At 40.0% G+C, this 17,002-nt stretch overlaps 1 protein-coding gene across 2 annotated transcripts in view; it reads left to right on the forward strand.

The window, feature by feature from the left end:
• Fmnl2 (formin like 2) overlaps positions 1–17,002 on the forward strand; it is a 330,610-nt gene that overhangs the window by 288,587 nt on the left and 25,021 nt on the right. For both annotated transcript variants that reach the window (XM_008832871.3, XM_017798092.2), the window contains exons 10-15: positions 5,694–5,768; positions 9,771–9,881; positions 12,546–12,695; positions 14,424–14,525; positions 16,153–16,465; positions 16,956–17,001. In XM_008832871.3, the coding sequence (XP_008831093.1) occupies positions 5,694–5,768; positions 9,771–9,881; positions 12,546–12,695; positions 14,424–14,525; positions 16,153–16,465; positions 16,956–17,001 (797 nt within the window). The remainder of the gene's footprint in view (positions 1–5,693; positions 5,769–9,770; positions 9,882–12,545; positions 12,696–14,423; positions 14,526–16,152; positions 16,466–16,955; position 17,002) is intronic.

Raw genomic sequence — 17,002 nt, forward strand, 5'->3', positions numbered from 1 at the left:
GTGAATGGTCTGCTTCTGTCATGGCAGCCTCCTGGAGTCTGTATGAAGTAAAAGGTCCTGGCAGTCATCGAACACCCTAGAAAAGTGGTTTTGTTGGCCAGTAGACGTCAGTAACTACCAGACTGTTGGTGTTTGTAAGAGAAGGTGAAAGATGCTTTTCACCTAAAGCTAACTATAAAATAATTGTTTGTTTCATGAGGTCCTGAAATGAAAATGGAACTTTTGTTCTCTGGCAGGCCCCAAGAGAGGAGTCTAATCAGTCATAACAGAGAGTGCCTCTCAATGGTGCCTTCCTCTAGGGAGTCCCGCTGATCAAAGGGACTTACTGTGAGGAGAGAAAACGAAAGTATTAAGGCAGGCGCCAGGCAGCAGGACAAGAAGGAAACACTTAAGCAAGGAGCCTTTAATTTTTATAAACTAAGAAGTATTTACAGCCCCCGCCTCATAAGAGTTGGGACTCAATCTGGCTGTAGACAAGTAGGTGCCCTGAGAATTGTTAAGGAGAAGTCACAGAAATTCAGTGACCTCTGAGAGGATCAGAGAGGCTGCTCTAGGCAGGGAGTCTGTGCATTTCAACATCTGGCTGGCAAGATAATATTCTTTATTACAAATATTTTGTAAAACTTTCTTCTTTCCATTGTAAGCCTATAGGGAAATCATGCCCCGACCTCTCTCTACCTTTAGAGATGCTGTAAACCTTAGCCTTCTTTGCATCCAGAGCCTTGGGTTCATCCAAATGGTTTGGGATACTTTCAGAAATACCTCTCACAGATGTTGGAGAACAGAGTTGATTTGCTTTTTGGCAGGGAGTATGCTTTTGCTTCAGTTCTCATTTAAGTGAAAATGTATCTCACTTATCATGGTAGTGGCCGCTTTTTCTGTGCAGGGAGGAGTTACTGCTTCCTAAGTAGGAGTGAACCAGCTGGAATGAAATAGAAGTTTGGCCGTTATGCCTGGTACTAGGGCCGGTGTGACCAAGTTCATCTCTCTGAATTTGAGTGGTATGGAATTACCACTGTGATCAGTTTGGAAATTATTATATTATTACATTATTTATTATATATTGCTATGCTAGATCAGAATTATAGAGTTTCAAGATACTGAATAACAACCGGGCGTGGTGGTGCATGCCTGTAAGTCCCAGCACTTGGGAGGCAGAGGCAGGTGTATCTCTGAGTTCAAGGCAAGCCTGGTCTGCATAGTTAGTTCTAGGCCAGCTGAAGCTACAGGGAGACACTGTTTCAAAACAAGACTTAAAAAAAAAAAAAAAAAAAAAAAAACATACTGAGTAACAAGATGTTTTTTCAAATTTTTATGAAAAAAGAAATCTTCCTCCCTACCTCACGCTACTGTTAGTATAACATAGTAGATCTGTGTGAAAGGAAGCTGCAAGAGCCTTATTTACTGATGCTTTCTTTTTCTGCCACTCCCTTAAGTCCCTGGCTGCTCTATATCCCTTATGTCTTCTCCATTAATTGCTCTGTAATTTTTATTTTCTTTAGTTTTATAAATTTTTATTTATTTACTCTGTGTGTATATGTGTGCATATGTGTGTGTGTGTGTTGCGTGTGTGTGTGTACACATATACATGTGAAGGTTGGAGGATGGCTTTTGGGAGTTGGTTCTTTCTGCCATGTAGGTTCTAGAAATTGAACTCAGGTCATCAAGCTTGACAGCAAATGCCTTGCCTGAAGCCATCTCATTGCCCTGTGCCCCCCTTATGGCTTCTTAAAGCATGACTTGAAAGCTAGCAGTACAATTGTACACTCTAAGACTCTCAAGATGCTGTGAAAGTGAAGTTCGTTGATGTTCACTGAATTGCCCAAGCTAACAGCGGGGTTGTAGACTGTAGAGCTATGACTTACAACCCAGGTTTAATGATCCCATTTAGTGTCACATAGCCCCATTTCTGTGCTCATACCTCTTTGCCTCCATCAGAGTTAGCATTTAAGATAGGAGGAGGAGCAACCATACTAGGCAGGACCCCCACAGGGATGGGTGGGTAGTATCTGCATTAGCAGATTGAAGTGTGTGGTGAGAGTTGGAGGCTGGGCATGTTCACATCATGCAGTGGTTGATGAATTTATTCACATGGCGTTGGTTCATTAGCTATTTGTAGTGAAGATGCCTCTTAGTTTACAGCAGAGCACTCACTTTTCTAGTGCATTGGCTTTCATTTTTCTGCTTTTTACTTAATTCCTAGTAGCTCCCTTCCTAGCAGAGGGAATCTAATTCCTAACAGAGTAACACAAGGTACAGAAAAGCTCCTTTCTAGGCTGCTTCCACTGGTCTTTCTGGAGCTCCTAAATTTGCTTCGTAAATCATCTATTCCTTGGTTCCTTGTTATTGATACAGAAAATTGAAGTCAAAGCTGGTGTGGGACTGAGAAGTACTATTTAATATGAAAGTCAGGAATGGCTGCAAAAGTGTAACTCAAAATAATTTTTAAAAAATTACATTTATTTATTGTGTGTTTCTGTGTGTACATGTGTGTGGGTATGCATACCACAACATCTGGAGGTCATAGGACAACTTTCCATCCACTATGTAGGTTATGTGAATTGAACTCAGGCTGTGAGGCTTGGAAGCAAGTACCTGTTGAAACATTTCATCAGCCCCTAGTGTAATCTTTTTATTTAAATGATTTTGCATCTTTTATTCTTTGGGTCTTTTCGGCAGTTGAAAGTTCCATACAACAATATATGTGTGTAAATATGCTCCTGGATTATCTGTACTTCTAAAGTTCTTTTGGTTTATTTTATGTGTATGAGTATTTTGCCGGCATGTATATAAGTGCACCTATGTTGTGTAATGCCCACGGAGGCCAGAGAGGGCATTGGATCCCCTGGAACTGGAGTTACAGACTGTTTTTAGCCTCCATGTAGGTGCTAGGTCCTCTGCAAGAGCAGCCAATACTGTTAACCACTGAGCCATCCCTCTGGCCTTCCATATGCTTTTTAAAAATTTTATTTATACGCTATTGTGGTGGCATGCACCTTTAATCCCAGCCCTCGGGAGGCAGAAGCAGGTGAATCTCTGCAAGATCGAGGCCACCCTGGTTCACATCATAACTTCCAAATTGGCTGTGACTAGGGAGACCCTGTCAAAAAACAATAAACCAGAAACCAAAAAAAAAAATTTATTTATCTATTATTATTGTGCATAGTTGGGTGTGTGTACCGGGGAGCATGTGTCACACCACCCATGTGGAAGTCAGAGCACAGCTTTGTGGAGTCACTTCTCTCTTCTATCTTATTTGGGTTCTGGGGATTGAACTCAGGTCTTCAGGCCTGTGTGGCAAGTGCTTTACTCTTGCTGGCCCATGTCCATATATTTTGATGAAGCCAGGGCATTCTCATGAAGGCCATTGTGTGGATTCTGAAAATAGCTAAAAACTATGCATTATTCTTTCATCCTTGCCAATTTTTAATAAATGAGGCCAAGTCAAAGGAGATAAGAGGCATGTTCTTTCAACTATGTTGGTCCTGTTTGACCAAGTGTGTAGGGTGGTCCAGATGTGAGCAGTATGAGCTAAGTAATACAACTTTCCTTTGATGTGGGACATAATTTTTACCACCCTTACCACACATATCTTCCCATTTCCTGTGGGATTGTAGACTACACTTGTTTAATGATTGCTAAAGTCACATAGAAACAAATGTGAATCTGGTTTGCATGCTTCCTCTCCTTCAGAGAAATGAAGGGGGCTCTGCAGCCTCTGTAATTCCTAGGGAACCATGTTTAAGAGTATCACCTTGAATTCATTAATGGGGACTGGTAGTGGAGCCATCTGAGCCACAGCATATAGAAGCTTGGTAGAGCTTACCAGGCTTGAGAGTACAGTCCCCTTCAAGTTGGTGATTCGTCATTGTGTGTATTTGAATTCTTATCACCAGGTTTATAGCAGCTGTAAATAGTAAGTTCCAGAAACTTTCATTTCTGTCATAATTTTGGAGTGGTCTAAATATTGTCTTTCAAAAAATATTTTTATTTATTACTTTTATTTTATGTGCATAAGTGTATTGCCTGCATGTGTGTGCAATGCCCATAGAGGTCAGAAGAGGGCGTCGGATCCCCTAGAAATGGAGTTACGATGGTTGTTAGCCACCATGTAGGTGCTGGGATTCAAACCCGGGTCATCTGCAAGAGCAGTCAGTGCTCCTAACTGCTGAGCCATCTCTCCAGTCCCCCATGGTGTGTTTAAAGTTATGTTTGCCATTGGATGAGTGTTTTTCAAAGGAATGATTTACTTTAGAGTCTCCCTACTGGAGACTCTCCTCCCTTTCCTCCAGATAGGGCCACATACTGTTTCTCTGTCTTCAGAAACATTTTTTTAAGGCAGGCATGCATAAGAGTAGTCATCAGAATCCAGTAGACTCTGGTCTGAAGCTTTTGCAGACATTAATCACATTACGACTCAAAGGCCCTCAGAGCTTGAAGGCTGTCTGCCTGCACTTCCCCAGCATTCGCTCAGAGCCTCCACTAAAGATTCACTTCATAGTGGTCTGATGGTTCTTCTTTCACTGATATGATAGTGAATAGTAGTAAGTCACTCACCTGTTTGTGAAACACATTTTGATATAATTATATATTTCTATTCAACAAATATTGAGAACTTATGTGCTCTAGATGCTGAAGATGTGTTCTAGATACTGAAGATGTAGCAGAAAAAAGAACAACATTCCTGTCTTTGATGAGACTTTCTCCTCATCAATGTATATCTCCATGCCATATGGTATTTAATTAACATGACTGAATTTAATGACTACATTTTTGCATTATGAAATACCATTTCAGGAGAATCCTAGAGGATTGGCCTAGATACCCCTAAGATGATGTATTGAGCCAGAAAACTTAGTCTTTAGCACAAGCAACCTAAATGGTGTAATCGTTTAGCATATAGACAGCTCAGAAGGCAGAATGAATAAACCAGTGGGTAGAAGACTTGGCCTCAACAAAGCTAGACAAGGACAATGTCAGAATTAAAATTCATCCTTGATTTTATTGTCTAAATGTTTGTGTTTTTTATTCCATATATCTTACTCCATGTATATGAAACACCTTGGGCCCCTGAAATTCCCAGTATTTTACGTATTTCAGAAGTTCAGTGGGAGCTTTCATTTGATCTAATGCATGTGGTTCAGGCCTCCGAGTTGCTGCTTCACAAATTACTACAGATTTCTACGGACCTTCAACGGACTAGTTATAGGCTCCCAAAATACCTACTTCTGTATTGTAGTATTCTGTATTGTCCTTACACTGTAGTGTAATACACCAAAATTACTTAATTCAGACAGACATATGAGTGCAGTTTAAATACAAAATTATTTAAATCCTTTAGTATCACTGACTGAAAAGTGCTTTGGTAAAAAGGAAAGCTGTAGTCAATTACTGGCTGTGAACTGTATGCTAGATTCTGAGTACATACTGAAAAAACAACCCCCCCCCAAAAAAAACCTGGTAGAATTGCAAAGACAATGAAAGGAAAACACATTCAAACACAAAAAGAATATGTCCAAGAACCAATGACCAGCTTTTGGTCCTGGTCCATGCTGCTATTTGAGAGCTAACTAACTTTGAAGAGAACGAAATAGTGTGTAAGCATGAGAGAAAAATATTCTGAAAATTATTAATGCTAAATTTTGGAATGCTTATGTTTGGAATGTCATATGCATAATAAAAATATGTTTCAGGTTTGTGGAGAAAAACAACGCTTTGAGAAATTGATGGAACATTTCAGGAATGAAGACAACAACATAGATTTTATGGTGAGTTATTTTAGTGCTACATTCAATAAAGCAAACTCAGTTTGAACACTTCTCCTAAACACATATCCACACAGACAGGCAAACACTCTCACACACTACAAAGGACAGGAAAATGAGTTTATTCTATTCTAGAATGTCTCTCTTTACTGTGTATTTCTTTTATGATGTTATTTCAAGTTTTATTCAGTTCACATAGTTCATTAAAGGACACAAATGCTGAGAATTTATAAGAAATAAAAGGGAAAGCCATGCAGTTTGGAAGAGCAAGTTGATCTCTGGTGCAAATGCCCCAGCAGCCAAGTTCAGCTACCAGTGCTACTAAGAACCCTAACATAGGTAGAACCTTGATGTTTTTGACTCTTGAGGTCCAGCCAGTGCCCTCTCAACTAAAATACTTCACTTTATAGACAGTTCAAATAAACAGGCAGCAGTGATTGCTCTTTTGCCTTTGACTTCTCTCCTGCTTTGATAGTTCTGTGAAGGCACAAACACGCTGCAGTTCTGCTCAGCAGACTGAACACACGCAGAACATGTGGTTCCCCAGCAGTCCTGTTATCCTCAGGAAGAGCAGCAGCATGTTTCAGAACCTCTGAATTCTTGTGCTTCTGAATCCTGGGTTAAAGACAGAACTTTTCGTGGAGATTCCCGAGACATTACTTTTCAGTATGTCACTATCTGTAGATGTTGACCTAATTCAGTTTTCCTAGGAAACTTAAAAACTCAGGAGATCTTTTTGTGGGTTGACTCTCCCAAATAGCTTTGAGCCTAGAGCAGGCATCCCAATACTTCTTGCATCTCAAAGCCTGTACTTAGGATGCTAAATAAAGTTTTCATTTGAATTGCTGCAGGGACTATAGAGGATGAAATAGTCATGTGGATTCATTGCCCTCTTATGTGAAAACTTTCTATGAACTCAGATTTATGTGCATTCTAGCTTTCAGCTCCTTCTAGAATGGAGCTGAAAAGGCAGCATTTCTTTCCTCCAGGCATGGTGTTTGCTTTTAAAATCATGTGTGTGTGAAAGAAGGCTTACTTTTCCAGTGAGTTTTAAATTCTTGTTCATTAGTATTTTTTGGAGACGTTCAGAGTGATGGATAAATGTGCATTGTCTTGGTGCCAGGTTCTCTCCCATGCCTTAAGAGGAACTAATTTGTTCTGATAGAGCTGAGGCTAGCTCCATAAGGCTTATGAGTTTATTTGGACAATGATCTCTTACATGAACCTCTTTGGATATGGTCCATGAAAATAGATGTTTGACTTTTTTAAAATTAAAAGTACCCTACTACATTTGGAACCTGTTGGTTCTTGGAGTGTCCGCTGCTAGAGCCAAGGAGCCTCCATCTCTGCGGTTGATTTTCCCCTTCATAACTCCGTGCTGTGTGGTACAATTTCCACCTCACTTGTTTATAATGGCCTCTGGGCTGCTTCAACATCTGAGTTTTTCTTGAAAGTATTGCAAGTCCATTAATGAAACACTCATGCCATTTGCATACAGACTAGAGCCCATTTCTTGTCACTTCACTTAGTCCTGTGTGCAGGCACTGAGGGACCTTTCTTCCAGGCCACTAGTACCTAGTACTCTGGTGGATTCAGGCATCGCCTACATATACATGCCTATTAGGCTACCACAAAACTTAGTGGATCATTTAGACTTGTTTTCAGAAGTGACATGGAAAGATGCCACAATCCAACTTTGTTTTCCCTCCAAAAAAATTAGGTTTTTGATACTCTATCTCAGGAATGCAAGGAGATTAAGTTTCCTAGCTAACTTATTCCTTATAATAAATAACATAAATTCCTTTAATGTAAGACTTTTTCGTGTGTGTGTGTGTGTGTGTGTGTGTGTGTGTGTGTGTGTGTGTGTGTGTTTGTGTTTTATGAGCCAAATATAGACTAAGAACTCTGATACTCCTGTCTCCACTGTCAAGTGCTGGGATTACAAACCTGGCAGGTACCAGGCTCAGCTCTCTGGTCTGACATTCTGCTACTGTGGGGAGACTGAATGGTTGGCAGATAAGGGCAAGAGCAGGGAGTCAGTTGGGGAGATGGTAGGAAGCCAGTGGGAAGTACCAGAGCACAGGCCTCCTGGGGTCCTAGCTTCACATAAGCCAAAGAAAGTTGAAAAGATCTTTTTTTAAAGCCAGATTTGGTGATGTATGCCTTTAATGCCAGCACTTGGGAGACAGAGGCAGGCAGATCTCTGTGAATTTGAGGCCAACTTAGTTTACATAGTGAGTTCCAGGCCAGCCAGGGCTACAGGGAGACCCTGTCTACAAAAGAAAGATTGTAGTTTCATTTCTGTGATGGTGATAAAGTATCCTAACAGTTGAAGAAAAGGGTTTGTTCAGCTTACAATTCCAGGTTCTAGGCATTACTGCGGAGAAGTCACAATAGCAGGAGCCTGAGCCAACTGGTCACATCACATCCATAGCCAGGAGCAGAGAGAGTGAATTCTTGCATTCATTAACTTGCTTGTGCTCAGCTTGATTTCTCTGTTCTTACACAGTTTAGGGAATGGTACCACTCACAGTGGGGTGAGTATTTCCATGTTGATTAACTTAAGGCGGTCCCCTACAGACATGTCTGCATGCCAACTCAATGTAGAAAATCCTTCACTGAGACTCTCTTCCCAGGTGATTCTAAGTTGTGTCAAGTTGATAATTAAACTAACCATCAAAAACAATATATAGTCAAAGAATATTTAATTCAATAAAAATAAATTTTAAAATAGATAAATTTGTCTTATAAATTATGAGTCTGGTCTCTGAACTACTTCCCTTCTTCCCAGAACCTCTGGGAAGAAGGGAAAATATGAGGAAGACACTGCCCCTTCAATAGACTGTCACTGTTGAAAACAATCTGTTGAACCTCATTCTATTATTTATTAAACTGGGCACTGATTTTTTTTTTCTCTCTCTGAGACCGATCTCAGGGCCAGGGTTGGGGAGATAGCACTATACGCAAAGCATTTATGAGCTAGAAATTGGGAGAATCCATGGAAAGAGGGGTTAAAACTCAGTTACTATCCTATTGGTAGGATAGAACTCACAATGAATTTTTACAAATAATAACTTTGATGAGGTTCTGTGTGGCATAAATGAAACTTTGTATTTTCATATTTATGTTGTCTTTATCTGCAATAATTTCTGGTTGGCTTTATATACCTATATAACTGATTTCTTTCTTAAAATTTTTCCTATGACTTTTTAAGAACAAAGGCAGTTAACATGCTGCTTACTTTATGTGAAGTGTGTGTTTACTATATGTACAGGGTCATGCACCCATCACCATAGTCAAATAATCTCTGTCATCACCTTAAGAATCTCTGAGCCATCACAGTCACTCCCCATGTGCCCTAGCCCTCAACCTTAAGTATCTACTAATCTACTTTCTATCTCATAGTTTGGCCTGTTCTGCATATTTGATATGAATGGAATCATACAACCTGTGGTCCTTTTCCCTCCACTTACCATGGTGTTTCCAATTCATTCATGCTGGTGTCTCTACTTTTTTCTACTTTGTTATCACACACTATTCCATCATATGGTGATGCCCCATTCTGTTCATGAGTTGATGGACATTGTTTTTTTCTATATGAACATTTATGTACAAATCTTTGAATATGTATCTTTATTTCTCTTAGCTAGACAGTGGAATTGCAAGTTGTACAGCAAACCCTGTGTTTAATGTTTTGAGTAACTGTCACACTTTTCAAAGTTGCTGCGTCACATTCTCACTAGCAATGGATAAAGTTTTCATTTTCTCCACATCTTTGCCAATATTATATTTCTTTTAAAATTATATTCATTCTAGTTGAGTATAAAGTAGTATCTATGATTTCTTTAATTTAAAAATTAAAGTTTTTTTGAAGAGTCAGTTTTATTACAGAAAAGGAAATAGGTAAGCGAACCTAACTTGTGAAATTGAGAATATGTTGTAGCTATGATTAAATTGAGAGACAAAGTTTGAAGCCAATTTAACCTCTTGGAAATTTCATTTCAGGTGGCTTCTATGCAGTTTATTAATATTGTAGTTCATTCTGTAGAAGACATGAACTTCAGAGTTCACCTCCAATATGAATTTACCAAATTAGGCCTGGATGAATACTTGGACGTGAGTATAGCTAACTTCCTTTAGAGTCAATTTAAGAATTAATTTATTGACCACTCTCAAAGCTTCACTTCTATAGTAACTAACAAATGCTTAAAACTGTATATAGTCAACTGTTGCTATGCTAGTAAAAGGGAATGAATCTGAGTGATGCAATATGCCAGCAAAGCTGAATTCTTGCAGAAAGAATTCCTGGGGCCTCTGTTGGTCTCTTGCTTGCAGCCTTTTAGTGCTAGAATCTGAGTCTCTTGCAGCCTTCCTGCAACCTTCTTTCACTTTTGAACTCTGTCTGGGTCAAATCTCATTGAATGCTTCATTCAGGCTACTGTGCAGTTTGTATTTTGGGGCACTCTGGGGACCCCATCTGGACAGGCCACATCAAGCCAGACTGCTGTAGAATGATGAGTTAATGCTTAGAGCATAAAAAAGTAATGGGGAAATGGACACTAGAGACTTCCTCCTGAAGCTGCTAATTCTGCTCGAAGTGCTTGTTGCCTTAGAAAGTGCACTTTCAGTTCTTCGGGAAGAGACTTTATTTTTCTGGCTGCTGTGCAGAATTGCTCAGTAGTTCCCTGAAGTTCTTCAGTAATGAAACAGAAAGTCGATGTGATACTCCTAAAGAACTGAAACCTTCCCCTTTCCCAGAGGAATGGTCCAGGTGAATTTGAAAGACCACTAGTGGTAGGGGATTGCTGACCTCAATTTCAAGGCTGTTTCTAGCTGTGGAAAAGATAGAAGTACCTCCCTTGGCCATTGCAGAGCTCAGCTGCCGGCCTTTGTTAGGGACAGACCCAGGGGATTATACAGATTGCACCTACTTTATTGGAAGACAGAATACATTAATAAGGGTTTTTCTTTTGTCCTGCTTTGAGATCGAGGTTTATTCTTTTCCTCATGTGCTCCAAGAATTTCAGGTTTTGAACAAAAGTCAGGACTATGAGTTCCTAGTGGTATTCTAGGTTCAGTTTTACGAGGTTTTACTTTAGTCTCTGGCTTATAATGGCAGCCAAAAATACCACTGAACAGCCATTTCTTACTGTGAATCTTGGAGAAACCCCATGAAACTGTTTCTATTTGCTTGTTCCTTTCTAGGCCCATATTCAGGTTTCTTTTTCCTTTTTTCCCCCCCAGTTCTGACTTTTTATTTTTATTTTTTTTAGTATTTTATTATTTTTATTTATTTTCTATCTGTATGAATGTATTGCCTGCATGTGTGTAAGTGCACCCCGTCATGCAGTGCCCACGGAAGTCAGAAGAGGATGCTGGGAATCAAACCCTAGTCCTCAGCAAGAACAGCCAGTGCTATTAAATCTCTCCAGCCTCAGTTCTGACTTTTTAAAACTAAGATGAACATACTCTCTTCAGAACAAGTTACAGTGTAGGATTTTAGATTAGACCTAGGAGAAAAATTCATTTTCTTAAGAATTGATGTAAACTGAAAGTCCTCTTAAATTTTTAAGAGTTTTCAAAATTCTGTACTTCTTTAACTGTGAAATGTTATCTCTGGACCCTGATGGATTAGAGCTGGTTAGAAGAGTAATATTATAAGCAGATACTGTATATTATTTGTTTACAAAGGCAGCCTTCTTTGCCAGTGGCCATTGATTTGTTCATTAGATGTTTATTGGCATCATCCATATGCCAGATAATATTCTGGCCTCTTCTTAGTCCTGAGGAAAAGTTGCAACATGTGGTCCTTGTGGGGGAGATTCCCTAACTTATTTGCACTCTAATGTAACCTTAGAAATATCTGAGTTGATGGGACTGGAAAATGGCTCAGCGGTTAAGAGCACTTATGTTCTTGTTGACATGTAACTCCAGTTCCAGGGGACCCGATGCCTTCTTTGTTGTCAGTGAGCACTTTATGACACGGGTGCACTTACATGCAGGCATGACACACAAAAAAGTAAATAAAAAAATTTAAAAAAGAAAGAAAGAAATAGCTGAGTTGCTTCAGGGTCTCTGTCTGGGATGTAGTGAACTGGAAGTTACTTTCTGATCTGTGGTTTGGAGAACTCTGAACTATTCATGTGAGGCACTGTCTTGGAAGGAATCCTGGAGAGTGAGCACTAGCTTGTACACTAAAATAAACACGAAACCAAGTATAAATGAACCTGTGTCTATCCCAACTAACTTGGCCCTGCCCATAGCCACCCTTAGTACCAGGTAAGTTTACCTCCCACTGCCGTTTCTTCTCTTCAGACACTCGTCAAGTTTCACATGGATTGGGGCTCTTCTCTTCTAAGCTGCTTTTAATGTCTCTGTTGTCTTGATTTTACCTATATCAAAAATATTTTTTAGGCTGGGCATGGTGGTGCATGCCTTTAAGCCCAGTATTTGGGAAACAGAGGCAGGCAGATCTCTGGGAGATCAAGGCCAGCCTGGTCTCCATAGTGTTCTAGGTCAGCTGGGGCTACAGGGAGACCCTGTCTCAAAAAGAAAGTTTTAGATTGGAGTAGGAAAAATTTGTGGAAAGTGTGTTTGGGAGGGGTGTTCCCCAGAAAATGGGCTTGTCATACCCTTTTAGGTAGTCACTCCATAGTTCTCTGCAGGAGGATGATATTTTAAACTCTTTTGGGAAAGGGCGGACCACTTGGACAAAATGGTGATTCTGTTCTCCATCCACAGATAAACTAACACTGTCTTCTCTGGAATTCTGGTTTTTAGAAGCTGAAACACACTGAGAGTGACAAGCTGCAGGTACAAATTCAGGCTTACCTGGATAATGTGTTTGACGTGGGAGCTCTGCTGGAAGATGCGGAAACCAAGAATGCAGCCTTGGAGAGGGTGGAAGAACTGGAAGAAAACATCTCTCATGTAACTACATCCTCAAAGGGAAAACTCATGGGGTGCCAAGCCAAATTAGTGTTAACTTTTGTGGTAGTAGGTTAAAGGATGCAGTCTAGGAATGAGGAGAAATCTGGCCTAGAGAACTCTCAAAAGACATTATTGGTTCTTGCAAGGAAGGCTGTGTGTTAGTTAAAGGAGAGTCTCTTGCTTTGTATCTGCTTCCCTCCCTTCTCCATTTCTGCTTGGCACATGCCCTGGCAGTCTTAGCTAGCAGCTCAGAGAGTAGGGTCATATAAGAGTACAGGTTTGAAATAAGGGAATCTGCCTGACATGAAGTGCTTTCTGAAAATTAGCTACCTTCTTCTCAAAGTGCCTGCAGAATCCCTGGACAGGATTAGCTAGAACCTCTGATATGATCTGAATGGTCTTTTCTCAGCAGTTGCTCTGATTCTAAACAGGTTCATTTCAGTTTTAGACATTTTCCAGGAAATCACTGAGCCTTCTCAAATGAGGTTCTTGAGGTCTGAGCAAGTCCTTATCGCTTGATGTCACCTGTGTACCAGGGAAGAAGCCAGTTTTTTTTAAAGGAATATTTGTTATTACAAACAAGGTGAATATGAACCTAAAGGCTTTGAGATGGTCACATATTTAATATTACAAGAACAAATAGAAAATAGTGTTTCTCAAAATCCAAGCATTGTGAGGACTAAATTTTTTTTTTTTAATTCTTTCCCCCCTGCCCAGTGGTGACCTAGTGTCTCACGTATGCCAGACAAGTGCTCACCCACTGAGCTTTGTGAGGACAAAATTCTTAGCATGGTTTGATTGGCGTTTTTCTTTATTGTGAAATGAATTGTCTCTATTTGGAAGAATATTATATTTCTCTCTGAAGAATGCTTTAACACTTTATTACATATATTTAATTTTTCCTTTATCATGATTGTTTTTTACCACCCATGACTTGTAGTTAAAACAGGTCAGTAAACCAAAATCCCCTCCTTTCATAAACATTACATTGACTCTGTTGGCATCTGCTCAATAAGAGCATTTACAGGCCCTACTTAGCTTCCTTTCGAAGATGTACTACACACACACACACACACACACACACACACACACACTTTTGTTATTATACCCTTATCCTGTAAACCTCTACTCATCTGTCTTGCCTCCATGTATGATTTTACCTGTGATCACCTTTGGTGAGATGTAAGAAAACAGAAGTCACTTAATTGTAAAACCTAATATGAAAAGTGACCATTTAGCACATGGCTCCCTCCCAGGCTGCATTACAGAGCCTTTCTGTATCTACTTTTATAGAAATACCTGTCATTATCTGAGCTGTTGGGGCTGAAGCACACACTAATACTCTTTTTCAGCTGGCTGTCTACAGTGATAGATCCATGTTGTGTGGCTGAGAAGTTTCCAGAAACTTGCCTGATGATACTGTCTTGGGGGTGGGGAGGTGGACCTTGCATCCTCCCCTCGTCTTACTGTTCTTCTATATTCATTAGCCCCAAGGATATGGAGCTGGCATATGAGTTTTATTAAGACCACATATAAATTATAAATTCTTGTAGAAATAAATAAGTCTTCAGAACCGTATTATAAATATTAATGTTTTCAGAAAACGTGTGGAACACATTCATGACTCTTACGGGCCATTGAATGTCTGGGAGCTATACTTTCCATGGACTGAAGACCTGATTAGTATGATCTGTATTGTGACACTGTTTCCTTTTCAAAATTTTACAGTTATCTGAAAAGCTGCAGGACACAGAGAATGAAGCCATGTCCAAGATTGTGGAACTGGAAAAGCAGCTCATGCAGAGGAATAAGGAACTGGATGTTGTCCGGGTAAGTATGCTGATGATAGCCACCCAGATGGGCATGGTAGGGAGTGCGCTCCAGTTTTAGGTGAGTCGAATGAACATGGAATAATGTTCATTTCAAAGGAATGTGTTGATGCAGCATATTTATTGGAACCATTTCAGAGGTGATACTGAAAAGTACACATAGAGTCTGTATACACATGTGTGTGCAATCAAAAACTGGAGGTTCAGTATTTCCTTATCACAGATTTTGGTAGCAACAATGTTTTCCCATCTGGAGGAGGCTGAGTTGATTCTGTGGATCACCCATTTGGTTGGAAATAAAAGCACAGCATGGATTTAATTCGTGCCACTTATTTATTTTTATTAGGACTTGGGCTTCATTGTATTTCTTTGCTTTGCTTTTACTCAAAACCAGATTTTGTGGTTGCTATGGAAACAATTCATAACACAGGTTAGACCTATTGATACCGCCAACAAACAAAAGCCCTGTGCAATTTATTATCAGATAATCCTAGCTATTTTATTTGGCCTTACTGTCATTCTGCCTAAGGTGTCAGTTATTTATGGAGTGTCATCCATGTGTTTGGAATGGTGCAGAATACAAAAGTCACCAGCATGCCTGGAGGGCTTTCAGGCACATGGCTTGCCTTCACACCACTGTTAATGCGATGGCACATTTTATGTGATGGTTATCATGGCTGTGTGTGTTGTTTGATAGTCTGACATGTCCTATAGTTAATGCTATGAAATTTATTTTCTGGCATGCCATTCAGACGAAATTGTAGCATATGGACTCCACTGGAGTCCAGACGCTTAGATTATTAATGATAGGCAGGGTGTGAAGAATGTTTCCCTGCCTGCTGGATGTCTGTGGTGAGAGATTACATGTGCAGGGCCCAGCGAGTAAGTTCTGTTCCACAAAACCCCTTTCACCAGAACCTCATGGACTCCTAATAAAAGGAGCCAGGGCAGCTTCTGAATTGAAAATTTTAACTTCTTTGTTTTTAACCAAAAACTTGGATAAGGATAAGTAATTAAGTGAAAGGGAACTTTGGCCTGTTTTGTTAAATGTATTACCAAAGGGAAAAATGTCCCAATAACCATTGTCCTGAGCTGGGTCAAGGGAATTTTATAAATGCCAGAGAAATCCAGTCATGAAGTCAGCTCCTGGTCACTTATGAATAGATTATTACATACTTTGTGGAGTTTTTAATTCTCATCTGATTTCTATCCAAGTCTGATTTAGGGTCCTTTTGTCTCTTATTAGCTGATATGTATATCTAGGAGTTACAAATGAATATTAAAATACTTGAAAGAAAACACGCGAAGCCACCAGAATGCCCTCAGGATATTTCAAAGCCAATTTGGGGGAATAAAAGCCATCTCTGTTCTGTTCCTTTCTGCCTACAGGGAAAATTGAGCACTAATATTATATGGAAAGGACTTCATTAACAATAGCAATTGCTAAAATGCATTGCGTCCATTACTAGCTCAGTTAATAATTACCAGGACTTCATAGGTTCTGACTGAACTCCACAGATTTCCCACTCATGCGAGTACCCCCCACCCCCAATTTTCCTCAATTTGCTCATCTGATAAGTGTGAATATCATATGAGGCTAAAACTCCTGACCATGGTCTCCTTTGTAGGAAATCTACAAAGATGCAAATACCCAGGTTCACACATTAAGAAAAATGGTCAAAGAAAAGGAAGAAGCCATTCAAAGACAGTCTACCCTGGAAAAAAAGATTCATGAACTGGAGAAACAAGGGACCATTAAAATTCAGAAGAAAGGGGATGGGGACATTGCCATACTGCCAGTTGTGGCCTCTGGCACATTGCCCACAGGGTCAGAACTAGCAGCGGGTAACTATGTAGGACCAGTTACAGGGGTTGCCTCCTCAGGACCCTCGCTTCCTCCACCCCCACCACTACCTCCGTCATCAGACACACCAGAAGCAGGTAAGAAAGCTTGAGGGGAGGCCAGAGAGCCCACCTACTTGCGTCCCTTGCCTGCCTTTGTTGGCATGGTCTTTAATTATTTTAAGAAAGATCATATTTGAGATTAAGATTGTACATCTTCGTGTCACTTATGTTATATTTCTCCCATTTGTAAGGAAATATTATGGTTTTAAGGCTTTTGCTTTCACATACTTTATTATTTTAAAATTATTTAAATTTTTAGTTATTATGTATATGTATTGTGTGTTTGTGGGGGGGGGTGCATGCCACAGCATACATGTGGCAGTCAGAGGACAACTTTGTAGAGTCAGTACTGTTGTTTGGGGAAGTGGGCTGGGGATTAAATTGGGGTCACTGGGCTTGCAGAACAAATTGTTTGCCTGCTCAGCCATCTCACTGGCCAAATTTTCACATATTTCATATGCACGTGATGTTGTGTAGAAAGGACTACTCCTGTATTTCTAAAATCAATTTCTTTTTTTCTCTGTAGTACACAATGGGCCAGCTACACCACCTATGCCACCCCCTCCTCCTCCC

This window comes from Nannospalax galili, unplaced genomic scaffold, assembly GCF_000622305.1.
Source record: "Nannospalax galili isolate Female #2095 unplaced genomic scaffold, S.galili_v1.0 scaffold376, whole genome shotgun sequence".
Lineage (NCBI taxonomy): Eukaryota > Metazoa > Chordata > Mammalia > Rodentia > Spalacidae > Nannospalax > Nannospalax galili.